General features: G+C 38.4%; 1 protein-coding gene across 5 annotated transcripts in view; it reads right to left on the bottom strand.

The window, feature by feature from the left end:
- tmc6b (transmembrane channel-like 6b) overlaps nucleotides 1-19,984 on the bottom strand; it is an 82,610-nt gene that overhangs the window by 4,146 nt on the left and 58,480 nt on the right. For 2 of the 5 annotated variants that reach the window (XM_048252422.1, XM_048252423.1), the window contains exons 15-20: nucleotides 15,818-15,913; nucleotides 15,621-15,696; nucleotides 7,909-8,042; nucleotides 7,488-7,667; nucleotides 7,158-7,236; nucleotides 6,953-7,048 (exon numbers count right to left, since the gene is read on the bottom strand). In XM_048252422.1, the coding sequence (XP_048108379.1) occupies nucleotides 6,953-7,048; nucleotides 7,158-7,236; nucleotides 7,488-7,667; nucleotides 7,909-8,042; nucleotides 15,621-15,696; nucleotides 15,818-15,913 (661 nt within the window). Of the gene's footprint in view, nucleotides 1-6,952; nucleotides 7,049-7,157; nucleotides 7,237-7,487; nucleotides 7,668-7,908; nucleotides 8,043-12,199; nucleotides 12,371-15,620; nucleotides 15,697-15,817; nucleotides 15,914-19,984 lie in introns of those variants that run through there. The other 3 variants (XM_048252424.1, XM_048252425.1, XR_007194552.1) reach the window with 3 other exon arrangements.

The raw sequence follows: 19,984 nt of genomic DNA, 5'->3' as shown, positions 1-19,984 counted from the left end.
GAACTTTAGAATGTTAGAGCACGGAGAGTGAAGCTTCACTTTGACGATCTATCGGAAGATGAGCGCTTAACCGATGCAGAGAGAGATTCAAACACATGACGGGAAACTTGTCATGTATTTGAGTCTTTATGTATGACCCTTCAACTCGCAGGTGATGATTAACTGCTTGAAAAGGCAAGACATTTGTCAGACCATTATAGCAGGGACATTGCACTGACATTCCCAACACAACTCCTCTCATTCAGGTCTTGCTTTAAAGCAGAGATTTCACAGAAGTCATCTATTTTTCAACTTGCCAAAATGCTGGTGGTAGATTATGACAGTGTAACATCCACATTCGGGGAAGTGTGTACTCATGTTGTTTCTGACATTGCCTGTGACTGTGGCAACAGCTAAGCGATCTTTTTCCAAACTCAAACTTATTAAGACCTACCAAAGGAGCAGCATGGGGCAGGAGAGACTCCGTGGGTTAGCTATCCTGTCCATTGAAAATACGAGAGCCAGAGCATTAAATATTGGGAACATCGTTGACGATTTTACACTTGAAAGGCTCGTAAGATGGCCTTCTTCTAATGGCCTAATTCACATATATTGGGGATTGTATGCATATGAATGATTTTATTTGGTTTCTGGACGGTTAAATAAGTTAGGCTACATTAAGTTTTGTTTTCGCCAGTCGAAGTTTATAACATAAAGCAATCTACGCTTGCAGTTTCAGCAGAGGTTTGAAGAGGCGCATTGAGTGTTCCCATAATTCCATGCGAGTTGATGTTAATGCAGTAATATTAGATTACCCTAGCCTGCAGGCTGTTAATAAAATAATTTTTTAATGTTTTCACATGTAATGGATATGTAGTCGTGTGTTTTTTATTTGAAATTGTAATCTGTAACTACTAAACTACTTCGGTCCCTCAGGCCCTTTGCATAAACAATTGAAGTCACCCTTAATGTGTATTGCATGTATCAGAGCTAATTCATCCTGGGCCAAAGTTCGTCGGTATGGGGCCCGCGCAGGGCTCTCACACCTGGGCCCACCATTGGTTTGTTACGCCACTGATCTTACCGATAGAGAAAATTTGGAGCAGTTCGCCAAACGAACGGCCAATCAGCGTTGGTTTTAGAGCGGGTTTAGGTGTGACGCAACAAACAACATGACGGCATCCACAGATGAGCATAGCTATCACGCAAGTTTTATCCGAATTAGAAAGTATTCCTGTGGAAGCATGTGAAGCTATGAGTCTCAGCCATGCAGCTGGGAGGAATGAACGACAGACATCCTCCACGGCCAATTACAGTCCATAATGGAGGAATATACTTTCTTCAGAAGTGTAGGGCCTACCGTGAAAACTTGGTGGGGATTGTCGTTAATGAGGTACATGTCACATACAAATGGCAAGTTTAAAAACATTAATGTTAGTTACCTTACCTAACTTAATTGTATGTTAAACGAAGGCATTAGAAGAACACTTTGTTCATCTGATTGGTTGACTTGGCCCGTCGATAACCAACATAGGTGGTGATGGACAGATGGTTTATCCAATCAGCTAACCAGTATTTTCGCCCCTTCCCAAAAGTTCTCCAACGGAAAGTTCCCAGATGGACATGCAGAGCAAATGCGAAGCATCCATCTGGCGGAGTCAGGTTAGCAAATTCCTGCGTGGCATCCAATTCCAAGGCTCACATTGCATCCCAATTTGTTCGACAAAGAAACACCTTTTTGCCTTTACTTTGTTCATGGCAATGCAGTAAAAAGTTGTCTTAAAGAATCATCATGAGTGCACACACGCTAACACGCAAACTCGGGTCAAGTCAGGTCAGATTAGTTCGTGTCACAGATATGGAGAGCAGAAAGGTCATTTTTTTATCACTAAATTAAAAAATGGCATTTATTTCTGTAAGGCGCACACCACATATGTCTGTACATTGCTCAGCCCCAAAGTCCCCCTCCAACATTGTTTTTATATTGCCAGATTCAGGACAGTCTGTCCTACACATACATGTAAGTCATGTCCAGCTGGCAGCTTGCTGTGGTGAGATACATTTCAAAATGTAAGAAATACGCTTTTTGTCTTTGTATCATTTAAAAATCAAAATCAAATCAATGCAAGTATTAATATATGAAATGGTGGCAGATCTGGATAGCCTAGACCAGTGGTTTTCAAAGTGGGGGCCGGGGGCCGCAAGGGGGTGCCAGGGGGGCCTCAGCAAGTTGGAAAGAAAAATAAAAGCAACAAATAAATACATTTGAAAAATTTTAAATATACCCATTACTATGAGGGTTGTTATACAATGCCATTATAATAATTTGTCACATATCTGAACATTATTTTCCATGAAAATGACTGGGAATAATAGTAGAGTGATAGCTCTCATATAGCAGAACGCCCCAAATGTAATTTTACACACTGTATGCTCCATCACAACGTGCTTGTGGCTAAAATAATTATTAGGATTAGCTTAATGTATTTTTTAATTTGCCGTAGTATTGTCGATGGGTTTAATAACACATCAAGGGGTCCTTGGCCAGAACCTAGTGGTATTTGGGGGGGGCCTTGTCAAGGAAAAGTTTGGGAACCCCTGGCCTAGACTGTGCTGACAAAATATAGCATGTGTAAATGGCACTTACAATGACAAGGATAATAACTAAAGGTAGTAAGAATGGCCAAAGATAGAGTAGGGCTCATAGGGCTAAATAAAAAATGCCATTTATTTTCGTAAGGCACACACCACATTTTCACATTTGCTCAGCCCTCAGTATCCCTCCACCATGGAAATGATATTGGCAGATTCAGGACAGTCTGCCCTACACACACATGAAAGGCAAGTCGAGCTGCCAGCTTGCAGCGGTGATACACGTCAAAATATAAGAATTTTTATAATACGCTTCTTTTTGTATTTTTATTATTTAAAAATCTAAATTAAATCAATGCAAGTATTAATACATGAAATTGTGGCAGATCTGGGTGGCGTAGACTCTGCTGAAGAAAACAATATCATGTGTGTAGAGTTTCTGACTGACCACTTTCTTCCGTAGTACAAAAAGAAGAACCGTGCCTTCCGTAGCAAAATCATCTCAATGCATGACAATGCACCACCTCATGCTGCAAAGAATACCTCTGGGTCATTGGCTGCTATGGGCATAAAATGAGAGAGACTCATGGTGTTGCCCCCATCTTCCCCTGACCTCAACCCTATTGAGAACCTTTGGAGCATCATCAAGCAAAAGATCAATGAGGGTGGGAAGTAGTTCACATCCAAGCAGCAGCTCTGGGAGGCTATTCTGACATCCTGCAAAGACATTACTGTAAAGAAGAAACTCTCCAAGAACTCACAAGTTCAGTGGATGCAAGAATTGTGAAGGTGATATCAATGAAGGGGTCCTAACATGTAACTTGGCATGTTAAGATGTTTTTGATTGAAATAACTTTTGATTTAATTGATATGACCTCATAATGCTGCAAATTCAACAAATGACAATTTTTAGTTCTTTACAACCTATAAAATGTCTTAAAATTCTGTTGTGCATAATCATTTGGAACAGTTTGCATTTTGAGTTTTTTTTATTTTTGACAAAAAATGACTTATATACTGACTGTCATTTGCATCAACTATTTAAGAAAAAATCTGAAAAAAATGTAATTTGCATACTCATTTGGAACTAGGCTTGGGAATCGGTTCCAAGTATCAGTAAGGAACCGGTTCCAAATGTTCCGATCCATCGGAATCATACACATCCAAACGTTAACGATTCCACTAACGATTCCAATACAAAGCTTTGTTTTAAAATTTTTTTACTTTTTTAGAAATTTTATTTTATATGAAGTATTCAACTTCTGTATTGTTATTACACACTTGATATTCATTCTCTAAAACCACTTTAAATTAGACATTAAAAGCCAACAACTCTCAAAGCCATCCTATAAGTGTTCAGCAAATGGTACAGGAATCGATATGGGAATTGATAAGGAATCGCATCGACAAGCAGAATCGGCAATGGCATCGATATCGATAATTTCTTAATGATGCCCATCCCTATTTGGAACGCAGTGTAATAATGATTAACCTGTGAAATGTCAGCCAAATCAAAAAATCAAAAACTATGAATTTATACATAAATGTACATTATGTTTACATGTATACATGTAATCCTGCCTACATCAATTTGTTTTAACTTTTTTTGTACATTTCACTACAACCATTGTGCACCATTTTATTATGAGTCTCAGCATGACTGAAAATGAGGGCTACCCTCAATGATTTTCTGAGAAATAAATAAAGGTTGAATGAATATATGTGTATCTCTGTGTGTGACACTGCAAGTCTGTTGTATGTATGTATGTATGTATGTATGTATGTATGTATGTATATATATATGTATGTATCAGTGGCGGCTGGTGGTTATAAAAATAACGGAGGAAGGAAGGTGTGCTTGATTGGTGTTGGTGGCAAATGTAAACAATGGAGTATGTATACCGCCTACCCTGACACATTTAAAGCAGCAGTATGTACTATGTAGCATTTTTAACTGGCAATGTTGCGCTATGTATTTGTCATACCATGTAGCATTCAGTACACTAGCCGTACCATCTTTTTTTTATATGAATTTTTGGAACTTGTTCCAAGACATCGAACACATAACATACATGTCATATGTACATGTAAGTAATTAAATGGTACACTTAATAGGTTTATTCCACTGTATCAAAGAGTAACAAGGTTGTAGCAGCACAGCTGTTACATGTACACTGAAGACAATGAGGCCTTGACTGGAGCTAAGAATGGTTTGTATATCAAATCTATCATGACCAGATTTACCCCATCCAGCAGGTCTCAGGTCAGCTCTTTGCCTCTGATGAAAATTTAGGCAAATTGGCAAAGTTTTGTAAAAGCACTCAGTATTACAATGTAACAACTATATTATGTAGGTACCCACAAATACATAATGCAAGTACAATGATAGTACCTGATAGTACATGTTGTTACACAGGTTGTACCACTGTACCTAATTAGATAGGTACACTGTAACAGCGACACATTAAAATAAAGTGTTACCGAAAAAAAATATTCATATTTTGCTGTCTAATGACACGAAAAAAAGTAATCCACAGCGATCAGTAGGCCTAGATCAGTGTTTCTCAAAGTGTGGTCGGCAAGCTATCCAAAGTGGTCCGCGAGCAGACGTGGTCAAATATAATATAGATGAGTTGTTTGCAATATTGAACCAACTTGTATGTAAATTCAAACAGCAACATGCCTATGCAAGCTACGCCAGTTTAAATCATATGAATCCTTTGACACAATAAGCAAGGTGAGTAGGCCTATTATAATATACTGTTGAAGTATGTCTACTCTTCTTTTTTTTTAGCTACAGTAGGTGGTCCGTGAGGTTTTTTTTTATTGGTTAAGTGGTCCTTGGTCTGAAAAAGTTTGAGAAACACTGGCCTAGATGCACAAAAAGGGGCATGGTGTATCTAGCCAGGCCTACACGCGTCACATTGGCCACGCCAGTTCCAAACAGGTGAACAGACTTCGCCACTTTGCTGTTTAAACAAAGTGGAATAAAAATTCCAAATCTACACACAACGCAAAATCAATTAGTAAGCTGACCGTACATTTATGTACATGGCATTTAGGCAACCTTCATTGCAACGTTTGCACGGCAAGATGTCCATACTAGTACAACAGTAATTTTCGTTTTTTGCGTCCTGCATGCCTTGTCAGGTTGACCGTAATGTTGCTTTCGACGTGAAGGATCGCAAGAGAAGAAAACTTGGCTGCTCCCATCATCAACCGCAGCCCGTTCCTTATATTGTTGTTTTGTGTTATTTTAAATTATTTTTAAAATATCTGGTCATGCCAGACGTATTTCACTAATTTTTGAAACAATGCAATTACCCGTTTTCACCGGGGGGGGGGGGGGGGGGCAGTGCTCCACCCCCCCACACACACAAACTCTGCGTATGTCTGAGGCATTTATAATGGATATTAATGAGGGGTTTGAGGAGGAAGCCTTGCAGTAATTTTCAATTGCGATAGGGGGTGCTGGTGGCATTTTGACTAGGGGAACGATGTTTCATTTTAAGTGTTCGATGGTTCATTCTAAGTGTTCAAATAGTAATATTAACAGTAATTTATCAGATTAGCAATTCACTTTATATATTTTTGATTTTTCTCTGAAGTTTTAGGGAGGGTGTTCCTCCCTTTCCTCAATGAAGGAGCCTCCTCTGGTATGTATGTATGTACTGTGTGTAGTCTAGTTTGCTGTAGTGGGTATACTGTGATATTGCTTAGGTGGTGGAGTGTCATCTTATTGGACAAGAGTTTTTTTTTTTTTCATATCCAGCATTGAAATGACTGTCACATCTAATACCTCATGTCATAATTCTATCACAAATGGGAGTGCTGTGGCGCAACAGGCTACAGCACCCATACCATGTGCGGGACCAAGTACCGATGACCCAGGTTCAAATCCGACCTGCAGTCATATCCTGATCCCACCCCATCTCTCTCTCTCTCCCACTCACTTCCTGTCAATTTTCTTTTTTTTTTCCAAATAAAGGCAAAAAGCCCAAAAATATACTTATGAATGCACAACTGTTTGTTGATACATATCCTTGGATGTTTTAAATATGGAAATCTTGATGCTTTTTAAATGGGTATACTGAGTGGACCTGCATATCCCATACACCACTGTAGGGGTAGGGGGCGATGACATTACTTTACCTCCCTGTATATGCATTTAACATACCAAACTGTCATTATTCAACTACACCAACACCTTTAAGAGATTTGAAGTTGAAGACACCCAGGACATCAGAGCATCATGTGGTTAACAGTTTTGAAATTTCAAAATGAACTAATCATTGACTTTACCAAACATATATTGTCCAATATTAATTGAAGTGAATGGGATGTGCTACAGCAAATTTAAATAAAAAGAAAATACCTTTACCTCACTAGTTCCTCTGATTCGTTGGGAAGACAAAGGTCGACTCTGTTCATGGATTGCCTGCAGTTTGGTGATCAGAAACTTTTTATCCTTCCCTTCCTAGAGAAAGTAAAAATAACAAGAATGATGAGGAATATATCAAGGGCAAAGGATATACTAAAAATATACTAAATAATTATTTAAAAACATGGCTAGGCTTTGGTCTCACATTTTCAATTTGATGCTGAAGAAGAGTGATTATCTTCCTCTGTCCATCTACCACCTGCGTGTGGAAGTAGATGACAATGCTGGAAAATAGATAATACTGTTAAGGTAAAAAATATGTTAAAGGGGTGGTTCAGGATTTTGGACATAGGACCTCATTTCCAAGTTAGCAAGTGTGATATTTATCAGTGGAGACCGTTTTCAACACGTTTCATCCAGTCCTTCTAGTTGCAGAGTTTGCAGGTGCTAGGCTAGCGGAAGTCATCAGTATGTGCTAGCCTGCCACTAAAAACAGTCTTACCCACTCCAAAGTACCCTTTTTATTAGCACTCACAAGAAGATCATGGCAGTGAGAAAAAGGAAGATCACCGGGTTCTCCACCAAGTAAGTGTGCACCCAAGTGAGCCAGGCCAAGTTAGAGTTGGCACTCTCTAGCTGTTTAACCCAGAGTTTTCCAGACTGAATCATGGTCTGCAGGCCACGGAATGGTCCACAGCTTTGAGATGGTTTGATTCTAAAGGGGAGGGAAAGAGATTAAATGTGCATGTTAAAACAGCTTAGCAATTTAGTTATGATACGCCAGGTGTGTAACATATAAAAATGAATGAAAATTCAAACTATCCAAAACTTGTTCAATTTATATTGAGGACTGAAGTGCCTTATTGTTTTATTATGTGCCACAAATTTTCTCAAAACACTTTGGACTAGGACTTAATATGCATAGTAAGAGTAATAATATGGCTTTTTCCACTCACGACCACATTGTACATGTGACACACACAGCTGCACCCAGAAAAGAGGGAAAACATAGCAGGGTAATGAAGATGGTGGTCATCTGACTGGCACGCCATGGTTTTCTTGGAACCTGGCAGTTCATCATCAAACTGGTCTATACAGAATATAAATATGAACAGGAAAGACACCATTAGAAAAACAGTGCAATAACAATTGTCCACCCACCCAGTGTTAAACTGAGAGCATGCTCAACAAGTCATTTCACAGGTTCACATACACATGTCAATGACATGACACATGAAACATAATTCCAGTATCCTGAAATGATAAACGAAAAGTTAAAAAAACATTTTTTACATAGAACTTGACATATGCCATTGTTACAGGTTCATCAACATTATTCACGTCTATGTGGTCATAATACATTTTTTGCTTATCAGTGTATTTTTTGCTTATTGGGTTGCCCATTTTACATGACGGGGCTAGTGCACCATCATGTAAACTTGTAACATGTAAGCTAGCTGCATTACTCTGAACTGCTTGCAATATTCTCGTTTGCTTTTGATGTCAGTTACCGTATTTTCCAGACTATAAATCACACTTTTTTCATAGTTTAGCTGGTCCTGCGACTTATAGTCAGGTACGAGTTATATATGAAAAAAATATATATAATTTAACATGTTTTTAAATGTTAATTCATATTAACTGACAATAACCCTACATGAAAAATTACCGTCTACAGCCGCGAGAGCGCTCTCAAATGCACAAGTTCTGTGCACTTTCAGTCAGGGATTAGTGCTTGCACTATGCCTGAAACACACGTGCATACCTAAATCCTCAAATTATGGCCGGGATTCAATTTATAGCCAGGCCTCATATTTGGACAAATGAAGGCCAGTAATAATTTTGTTTCGATTCCACTCATAAAACAGCTCTTCTTAATATTTTATTTTGTTGGTTGGTTTAATATTGTTGTCAATAAAAAGTATTTGTCCTACAATATGAGTCTCCAACTCGTCGCTCTCAAGTTATGAGTCGCTTGCCGCCCCATTCTGAGCTTGCCAAAGGCTGAAGCAATAACCTATAATTTAAACACAATTGTTGCTGCCAGGCATCAGCCTACAAATTTGTCCTCTTTGGCGATACGGAATAAGGTTTCCATTACAGCACAGCACACGTTCCATGAATGAATGCGGATGCATTATCTCGCAATAAGCGGATGGAAATCCTGACACTCTTTCAACTACATGAAACTTAATAGTGAACCATCAAATACCCCACAGTTTTTAGTGGTCATCAGTCCCGATATTTAGCAATATAATCAAACAGTCCGAACGTAAACAGTCCGTATCTTCTGCTTTTGATAGCCTACCGGTATGCGACTCCAAACGAAAAGTAAGCCTATGTCTCACAATAAAACACACCATGTAGAAATAAAGGTGCTATGCTTTGCGCAGCCTAAATAAAAGATCCCAGCCATAATTTGAGGATTTACGAGTCAGTCTCCTAAACATTCCTCACCCGTTATTCGGGTTATTAGTCATTTGCTCTGCTGCCAGCTTGTGCCAATATATCGTCCAAAATGCTTGATTGCATTGCATTCTCCACACTTTTAGCTACATTTTCATGTACCACATCAGCATTTTTGTCCAGTGAATCTTTTGTAAATTGCTTCACAATTAGCGTCGGGCCCTCGTTGGCAGCCTTCGGCTTGCCTCAGCTTGGCTTGCCTCAGGTTGCCCCTATTCACTCCATCGTCTTCATTAACATTCCCAGTAGAATTCTCAATATTTTTGGCCTCTGTGTCCAGTTACATAGTCTGTCTGTTCTTGGTCTTGAATTTTGTGAAATAAATTTCTAAATATCACCTGCTTGCTGCAGCTTCGGTCATTCTGTCTTTTAGCTAAAAAAATTCAGTCTCGGTGTACCACATCAGCATTTTCTTTCAGTGAATCTTTTGTAGCCTAAATTGCTTTACAATTACCTTCCGGCCCTCCTCTTGGCTGCCTTCACTCCTTCATCTTCATTAACATTAATCTTTTTGGCTTTAATAGTCCAGTTACATAGTCTCTGTTTTTGGTTTTGGATTTTGTGAAATACATTTCTAAATAAATGTGATTTATAGTCAGGTGTGACTTATATATGTTTTTTTTCCTGTTCATGGCGCATTTTTTGATGCAACTTATGCAGTCTTGAAAATACGGATTTTCATTTCATTTTCATTTCATTTTTCAATATTTTCATTTGACAATTTCATTTAAAAACCTGTTAGTATATAACCTGTAAGTACGTTTGTTTTCTAATACAAATTTGCTTGTTAGGTAAGCATTAGGGATGCACGATAGATATATCGGCGGCCAATATATTATTAGCCGATAAGTGAAAAAATATTATTATCAGTCCGATAACAGAATTCTGGCCGATAATTTGCGCCGATATTTTTTAAAGTCCTAATTTAGGCCTACGTAAGGTCCGTCTGGCTACACTGAGCTACTTGAGCTTGGTTGGCTATACTTTTTCCTCAATATAATGTCAGCGGTGTGAATGTATTTCACCACTCTAACAAAATCTGTGGATATGCGTTCATTTGGGAATCTGTGCATCTCAAAATCCTCTCGTGAATGACCCGCCATTTAACCTTAACAGAGCGGAGCTCAGCCCTATCTAGAGCCGTCTGGTGCTGGTGTGTTTGCACTTTACCGCGCTAGTCGGGGAAACAAAACAAAAAAAAACTTGTTAGTGGGACAAGTACATAAGTAGGCCTAGTTCTAAGTTGTGTTTTAGTATTATATTTGCATTACTTTAGCTTGGGTTTTGTATTATTACCTAGAAATATGCTAACCATTCGTGCTTCAGTTCCAGACAAGTCATCATAATATGTTATTAAAACCTTCGGGGCTAACGCCTTTCATTTCTGCTGCAGCAGGTTGTGCGCAACAGAGTAGACGGACATAAGATACAGTCTGAGGAGTTGCAGCTTTATTCAGTTACCCGAAGTTGAAACTAAACCTAAGTTTCCCTCACAAACTCTGATTTGGTTGCTATACTGTAGCTTATTCCAAGCTGAGCTGTTTATGAGCGTTTAGTCCTAAATGAAAACGATTCAAACTCTCTAGCCACTTACTCGCAATTCACTGACGTCAGGTTCACTTAAAGGAGCCACACATACTGTAGGGCTAGGCTACTGTTATGTTGTTGACTGCCGTACTATTGAGGACTATTATGAGTTCTGTCCATCATTTGGTGGTAGGTAAAATTACTGCAATAAAATTATGCTTATTAAATGCTTTCCCCAAATCACTTTTCACAATTTTTTTTCAAGAGTAATATTATCGGTTATCGTATCGGTATCGGCCACAACAAACCAATATATATCGGTTATCGTTATCGGCCCTAAAATTCCATATCGGTGCATCTCTAGTAAGCATTATATTGGCAAGTCAGTATAGCATATCAAAGCTGAATAAATCCATTGATCAATATTTTTACTCCTCTCAATATGTAGTTATAGAAAACAAGATGTGAAATCACAGATTCTGTCAGAAATGTAATTAACTTATTGCCTTTCCTCGGTTTGTTGCCTCGCTAGGCAGTTTGTAGTAAACTGTTTTAGCTTGCTAACCTCTGTGTACTGTAGATGACAAACATCAGACGTGCAAAAAACGCACTCTTGCTGATACACACGTTTCTACCACATTTTCAAAAAACATTTATACCATTTTAAAAAAATCAATGGAAACATCTTTATTTGCCATTAGAGCACTCAAAATAGTTCTTATAATAGCTACCAATCAATGTCTCCACAATGATTTGTACTGCACCTTTGATTTGTACTGCACCACCTAGCAGCAATCCAGGTTTGAGGCAGGAACGGTTCTTTGCCATCACTCTGGCTTGGTGCTCCCTTTTAGACGGATTCAGGTCTGGATTTTTTTTATTTAGTTTCTTATTCACCATTTATTTCCCACTTTGACTGGATGTCTAAGATCATTGCCTTGTTTAAATGTTCAATGCTGCCTATGAGGCCAAGGTTCCCTGCTTAGTGCATAAAGTTTTCCTTCAGAATCTTAAAGTAGTCCTTTTTTCTTATGTTTTTTACTCTAAAGGACAATTCCGGTATTTAGCACTTTGAGTCCCGTTTGTTTTGGATGAACTAGAGTGGTACACACTGAAATTTTGACGATGGGTCTTGTCTCGACTTTGAAACAGTCAAAGGCGATTCAAAACGAGTCAGAGTGGCTGGCTAAGGGCATGCACAAACATGTCCTCAAAGCAACCCTTAACGTTAATTTTTAAAACTGTGCAACTCACCGAGTGGTTAGTAAACATCCAAAATGAGTACATTTCTATAGCTGCTGTGGGTATGCTGTGGGTATGCTGTTTTGGTGGTTGAACTTTGCATCCCATCTGAAAATGGACCACTTTGTAATCATGGATGCTGATCATGGATCACTCTTCTCCAAACATGCAAAGCTGTGTAACCTTCATAAAAGCACAACTGGATTATTTTTTGACCCAGGGACATGGCCTGAGATTGGCATAAAAAAACATTAAACTCCAATGACGCCATGTCCATTTCAAGTGAAGGGGTTAGAAAATTATTCTTTTTGGATGTTTTTCAATCAGTGGGGCCTGGTGAGCTTCTCAAGGTAAATGGTAACACTAAAACAAGGGGCTACATTACAATTTTGGAGGAAAAGACCAGACAGTCTGCCGAGAGACCTGCCCCTATAGGTGGCATTGGACCCTTAATCTCAAACAAACAGCCAAACAAAGCAAGAAATGGTTAACAGAGAACAATATCAACATTTTAAAGTGTCCCAGCCAGAGTCCAGTCCTGAATCCCATCAAAAATGTATAGAGGGAGCCAGTGTATTACACATTACTCTCCACTGTAAAAAATGTAATCCGTTACATTTCTTCTTTACTCTCTATGGAAAGTAACGTGTTACATAACTTTTACGTTACTGCGTTGAAATGTTTCTATGGACGCTGTTATTGATATCATCCCCTTTTATTTATTACTTAATTAATGACGTTATATGAAACATTAGGTAGCATAATCTAGTCTATTACACTACTCCAACCCAGGTTGCGCTGTAGGCCTACCAGGCATTTTTTTACAGATAGCTGATCATTGCTATGTCTTACTGAATGTTGCCTTCAAGTTCACAAACACGGCACCTCAGTGTGCACTCAATTGTGCATATCTGAATTGTTTTATGGAAGCGCTGCTGCCCTGCACCCTCCCTTGTTGAATGGTGACACTCATACAACTTCCAAAAAACTGAACTGCTTTGAGTGAAGTGCGCTCGCGAGTTGCGCACCTTCTGTCATTAATACTAAATGCTCTTATTTACATTGAAAATAGTGGCAATACTAGTTTGTATAACACCCTGAAATCCTTTTGGAGACAATTTGTGGTGTGAATGACTTTAGACTAGTCATTAGTTAGTTGTGCACTGTTTCTCACTCTCCCACTCAGTAGGCCTATTAAGCTAACAAATACTCCGATGAGTTGTTTTTTTGCTAATGTTCTTGTCGCCTTCCCAGAAGAAGGTGACACACACACACTAATACCAGCAACGCAGTTAAACTTCCACATGCTACCGTGACATTTTGAGCAGATTTTTTTTATACAGGTCTTTTATTTTTAGCTCTTATAAACGGCCTGATTGTAAATATGAAAGTAAAGAAGAATCATCTTAAGCAGGGGTCTTCAACCTTTTTCAGAGAAACACTGAGCACAGACCCCCCAAAAAAAAGACATTAGGCCTGATATTTGGAATTAAGTGTCAGGAAAAGAGAAGCTTCGTATACCTTTATACTCCGCTAAGTGTTTATGTTGAAACCCAAAATGGACATTTTACTTCATCAAATGCTTAAAAAACCAACTAGCACCTATTTTTACTTGCTAAAGCTGTTAAGAAGACATTGTTTTTTCCAGTAAACTGTTAGCTGCCATTACTCCATTGAGATTGAATGGGATTTAGCTAAATAGCGGTGGTTTTGCTAACAAAGTTGCTAGTTGTCTGCTGCCCTCATTAGTTGCACTGTGTTGCCCAAAAATTGCCCGGTCTGTCATCAGCTATACAGTTAACAATCACAGCTTGAGTATGGATGCAATATCTCATAGCCTACCTAGTGAGTGGTCGTCTGACCCTGGTGAGTGGCATACATACAGTCGGCAACTAGTCATAATCGTGGTTACCGCCCCCAGTTGCCGTGGTTACCGTGGCTGAAAAGCCACCGAGGGGGAAAACATTAGTTTCGATTGCATGTAATCTAATGGAGATGCACCGGCTTGAGTACAGAAAGCACCTATAAAAATATTAAATCTTTTAGCAAACATCACTAAACGGCACAAACACGTTTCAACTGAGAGTTATCTGTGTGTCAAGGAGGTTAAGGGTAACATTAAGTTCCCTCATTTTGCTAATTCCAGTTAAACGGCCAGAACTGTCTCGAGTGTACTCATTGTAGAACTGGTTTCAATGGCCGGACTGTGTAGCTCGGTTTAGCAAGCTAACCCTTTTGCCTTAACATCACATACTCGTAAGTTGCATGTGAATTTATTCTCACATGAATGCACATTTCCTACAATGGCCGTGGGAATAGTTTTAACAAGTAATGTGTACCAGTTGGTTATGTTACACTGACGATATAAAGTTAGCCAGTTAGCAACCTAATGATGCTACCATTGAATATAGCTTCCAGAGAAATTGTCAACATTGGGCAATCGAGGGTGAATTAAGTTGTTAGCATACACTGGGCAGTTAAGTAAACACAATTCCTTCAAATTATTGTATTCAGAAACAAGCAGAACTCCACCTGAATGTAAAACGAATGTATAAAGTCTAACTGTTAGCTAGTTCGCCCATTGACTTCCATTGTTTGAGGTTAGCATGCTTTCCCCCTCGTGGGGGGCGGTAACCTTTCCGAACGTCTTAACCGACTGTATCTATAGCAGAGATGGTTGATAAAGTTAACTATAGAATCTTTGTCTATAGATTCTAGGGCAGATGGACGTCAGTTGTTTTGGTTTTGACGCAAGATAACTAAATGGTGCATGTTCCCACGGTGATCACATGATTGCATTAAGACTCATATGTAGCCTATATGATATTTTATAAACGAATACAAATCATCTTTTCTACGTTCTTTTTATGTTTATGTAGCCTATAGGACGTTTTTAATTTTTCTGAAGAGGAAAAAAAATGCTTCAGATGAAATAATTTGACGGACCCCCTTCAGTACCTCTGCGGACCTCCTCGCGGACCACCGGTTGAATATCACTGATCTAAAGCCAAGAAGACCGTCTCAAAGGCAGTGCTGTAGGAGGCTGCCTGATTCCATGCACCCTGCTCATGACAGGGTAAAGCACACCACGGCAACATGCGTCTCCACTGCTTGAGGAGGAGGATTCCTATTTCTTAGTAGGAGAATCTCAAATAGGAGAATAAAGTAATCTTTGCACACTGTTAGTAACTGTAGTGTGATTACTGAATTTAGAACAGTAATGCGTTACACTACTCATTAATGACAAATGTAATGTGATTACAGTAAGGCTTTACTTTGTAACACGTTACACCCAACTCTGGAGGGAGCACAAGGACAGAGTGATGGCAACCATTCCAAACTCAGACCTGGTAACTGTTGCAAGAAAGTTAAAAAATCACTGTGGAAACATGCAAAATGGTAATGTTGGTTATTACAAAAACCAAAAGCATACCTTCTTCATGTAAAACAGGCAGATAAGTTTTATAATTTGTACTGCCGGCAACAATGGCGTAAACAGCAAACCCATCCTGCCAAAAAAAGTATAAAATAGATAAACATACAAAGTATATAAATACGTACAAAAACACTTTAGCTAAGCTAAACTATTCTCATTCCAGTGAGTGACAGTGGTGTTAAGAAGTAGGTTACCAAGCAAGTGTTTGTCCATATATCATCTCCAGAACATTCCGTGCAATGTCAAACACAGGTTTCCTCCTCCTCTTTAGCAGTTTCTGTGAAAACAACCTATGCAGTACAAACATGTTTCAATCAAAACATGTTTCAATCCAACCACCAAAACAAAAAACACATGACTCATGTTACCAACTACTGTTCTCGCCAGGTAATTTTAAATACTAACTAAAATAATATAAACATGTGAACAATGCCTTTGCCATCCTCTACAAATAATTGAATGGATTTTCAGTCAAAGAATACAAAAGTGAGACAGGTTAGATACATTCAATATACAAAAGAGATCTCTCTTCAGGTAATATGATGTTGGTGCATTTAGACATTGTAAGCATTTTCAAGGTAGAGTGAAAAGCAGTTTGCCGTAAAGCTACTCCTATTTACTGGCTACATTTTGTTGCCCCCTCTGTCCCTTGGTGCCCTACGCAGAAGCGGCCTGGCCATCTGGCATACCGGGCCTTTTGGGCCGATAGAATGTATAGCCTAATTACAGTGCATGAAAATGCACTGTACTGTTCTTCCTAGGCAACTTCAACAACTTCTTATTATTATTCCGCTTACCACTTTTTCCGTACGCTATTTCTCTTGAACAGTTTAACTTAGAAACTTCATTCAAACTTTGTAACGTAGGTATTCAAACGCACCAAGCTGCTATGTCTTTTCAACTTTGAAACTTTTATACTTTTTAAACTATTAAAGAAAAACTTTTTAAAAATCCCCATAGACTTAACATTGCCGATTATGACATCATAATACGGCCGTTAAGCAATTAGAATCCTATGGCAGGTGTTCAGGCCACCTGCAGCCTCAGGCTTTAAGCATACAATCTGGGTCAATTAAGGCTACACATCCTATTCAACTGTTTCCTCTGCCCAAAACTCTTTGAAAAATAAAAGTCCTCACTACAATAATCCACTGTTAAACAATGTAACCCATTAAACTACTGAACTTTTTACATGCAACTTTTAAACAGTCTACTTTTAAACCATCATTATACTATCTATCTATTAAACTAGCTGTCTATCAACAACTTTTAAACTATATACATTCAACTTTTAAACAGTCTACTTTTAAACTATGATTAAACTATCTATTAAACTAGCTGTCTATCAACAACTTTTAACTTGTCATCAACTATGTCAACACTTGTCATCAACTATGAATCCTAACCACTGTAGCTAGTTAGCATGTTAGCATTTTTAACAAAACTGCTAAAAATGATTAGCTAGGTTAGCTAAGTCACATGGTTAGCATAGTTAGCATGCTAGTTAGCATAACTACTAAAAATGATTAGCTAGGTTTAGCTAAGTCACATGGCTAGCATTGTTAGCATGCTAATTAACATAGTTAGCATAACTGCTAAAAATGATTAGCTAGGTTAGCTAAGTCACATGGTTAGCATAGTTAGCATGCTAGTTAGCATAACTACTAAAAATGATAAGCTAGGTTAGCTAAGTCACATGGTTAACATAGTTAGCATAACTGCTAAAAATGATTAGCTAGGTTAGCTAAGTCGCATGGTTAACATAGTTAGCATGTTAGCATTGCTAACATAGTTAGCATGTTTAAAAAACTGCTAGAAAACGTTAGTTAAGTTAGCTAAGTAAAGATGGTTAAGATAGTTAGCATTGCTAAGATAGTTAGCATGTTTATCAAAACTGCTAGAAAACGTTAGCTATAAAGATGGTTAGCATGTTAGCATTTCTAGCACTGCTATAAAACATTAGCTAAGTAAAGATGTTTAAGATATTTAAAAATCTTAGCATAACTGCTAGCAAACATCAGAGCCATTCCAACTTTCAGTTATTGTCAAATATCTACCTATACACAGCCATTAAACTATTTGAATATCAACATTCATTAAACTTCCAGTCTGTCAACAACTTTTAAACTATTTACCTTTAACTTTTAAACTATCATTAAACTATCTATTAAACTAGCTGTCTATCAACAACTTTTAAACTATCTACTGTCTATCAACAACTTGTAAACTATCTACATTCAGCTTTTAAACAGTCTACTTTTAAACTATCAACTTTTATTAAGCTATGCAACCACCATGTCTATCCTAGCATCACCGTAGTAACCATCTCTGTATTATCTGTTTTAACTATACATGATATTTTACATCACAACTTAAGCATTTTCATGCACTGGTAATTCCTTGGAATTGCATTTCTAGTTTAATTTGCTTGGCCAACAACGGGCCCAAAGCAAGGACAGTCAGCGGCCCATTAGTTAATTTCCCTTATTACACGGCTCTTCAGAGTGCTGCAGAAAGTTCCATTCACATGGATGGGCCTTCCCAACGTTCGGGCCTATGTTAAGTAAGGGATAATGTATAGAACGCCGGTCATTACTGGGAAAATAAGTCCAGACAGGGCGAACCGGACCCCGACGCGCAGCGGAGGGGTCTTGTTCCGCCCTGAAGGGACTCATGAGCCCCCATGTTCAAAAAATCGGAAATGTGCTGTTGTAAGACATTGTTACTTGAATATGTGGGGGCTCTGTTTTAACTACAGCAAACAGTGTTACATATTTAATTTTCAGCACATCCCACAAAAAAAATAAAATAAAATAACTTCTTCCCATGCTAATACATGCATTACTACTTCAAATGTTCATAGACACTGATAAACTTAGTTAAATATAAATGGAAAATATGCTTTAGTTAACATAATGATTATAATATTTAGGGGTGCCAATAATTGTGGCATACAGTATGTGACTTTGTTAAAATAAATGTATATATTAGGGCTGTCAAAATGTTAATTTCAATTAATTAATTACTTTTAATATTTTATTTTATTATTTTAGGGGATTTCTTTTAGTAATTAATGAACTACTGATAACGCATAAAACAATTACCGCTGATTAATCACATTTTGTAGTGACATTTGACCCAGTGCAGTCTGGCTATGGTGACTGATAAAACCAGACGAGAAAGCACTGCTTGGTCCTGTGAATGAAACATTTAGCCTACGTTTAAAAAAAATGCCCAGACCACTCCTGTTCACAGGAACATCATTCTCTATTTCTGCAGTAAGGAATTACCGTTTGTCAAGTTTGTCGAGTTTGTCAAGTTTGAAGTATTACCTCAATGCAAAGCAATCCAGAGGTAAGAGTTAGCCAACCTTTTTGAGCCCAAGATCCCTGAACTCAGACCTGAACAAAGGCAAGATCTACCTTGAAGTGTCAAAAGAGAATCAAAGCCAAAATGCTTCCAATTTAAGGCCTTTTAATTAGGCAAATGTATCAGGTCAAAAATATCACATCCTCCACCCCCTTATACAGGCGTCAATGAGATAACAACACTTAATATAGTCTTTACTTACATGATTTGATAATTTGATAATGTTTGATCACTGTTTTGGTATGAAGCATCCTTCACGTCATGAATGCACACTCTAGAAAGTGAAATTAACCAGGCCTACAATGTGCTCCGTGTCTGTAGCTGTCTGTGCACGTCCGCAATCAATTATGTTCTTCAAATGGAGAACAAATTCCTGACAGTTCCTGATCGCTAAACTTTCGTTTTAATTTCCTGTCAGGTAGCAGTTGATGTAGAAGCACCTAGCATACTTTGACTTCAGCGGTGACTGTTGCGAGAGAGAGAGCGCACCTGCAAAGTGCTGTGATGCACGTTTCTGCATGGGGTTACAAGTCAGAAGTTGGTCCGTCCGGTCCCGCATTCACACCGCTCCATTTTTAGATTAACATTATCAGACAGTGATGTTAAATGTGTGCGATAATTTCTCTCATTATGATGGCTAGAGTTGTGGGTCTTGAATAAACCATGCGCTATACCCACAATCCCGCGCTGAAATTTAGGCCCTGTAAACGTTGGCGAACATGCGAGAATTTGGTGACTGTGCTTTTATTTTTCCTGTTATTCTCGGGATCTACTGGGTAGGCTACGTCCTAAAGATCTACAGGTCGATCGCTATCAACGGGTTGGCGACCACTGCTTTAAATGATAATAATTCTAGCCGCCAGCCTTGTCAAAGTTAACTTTACAAACGTATTGTTTACTTAACCTACCCTAAGACCTACTAACTAACTAACCGACGAACTCCCTTACTAAATCGACTACATTTGTTGCACACTCGAAACAAAATGTCTTCA

This window comes from Alosa alosa, chromosome 9 (assembly GCF_017589495.1).
Source record: "Alosa alosa isolate M-15738 ecotype Scorff River chromosome 9, AALO_Geno_1.1, whole genome shotgun sequence".
Lineage (NCBI taxonomy): Eukaryota > Metazoa > Chordata > Actinopteri > Clupeiformes > Clupeidae > Alosa > Alosa alosa.
This window is presented reverse-complemented; position numbering and strand designations above follow the sequence as displayed.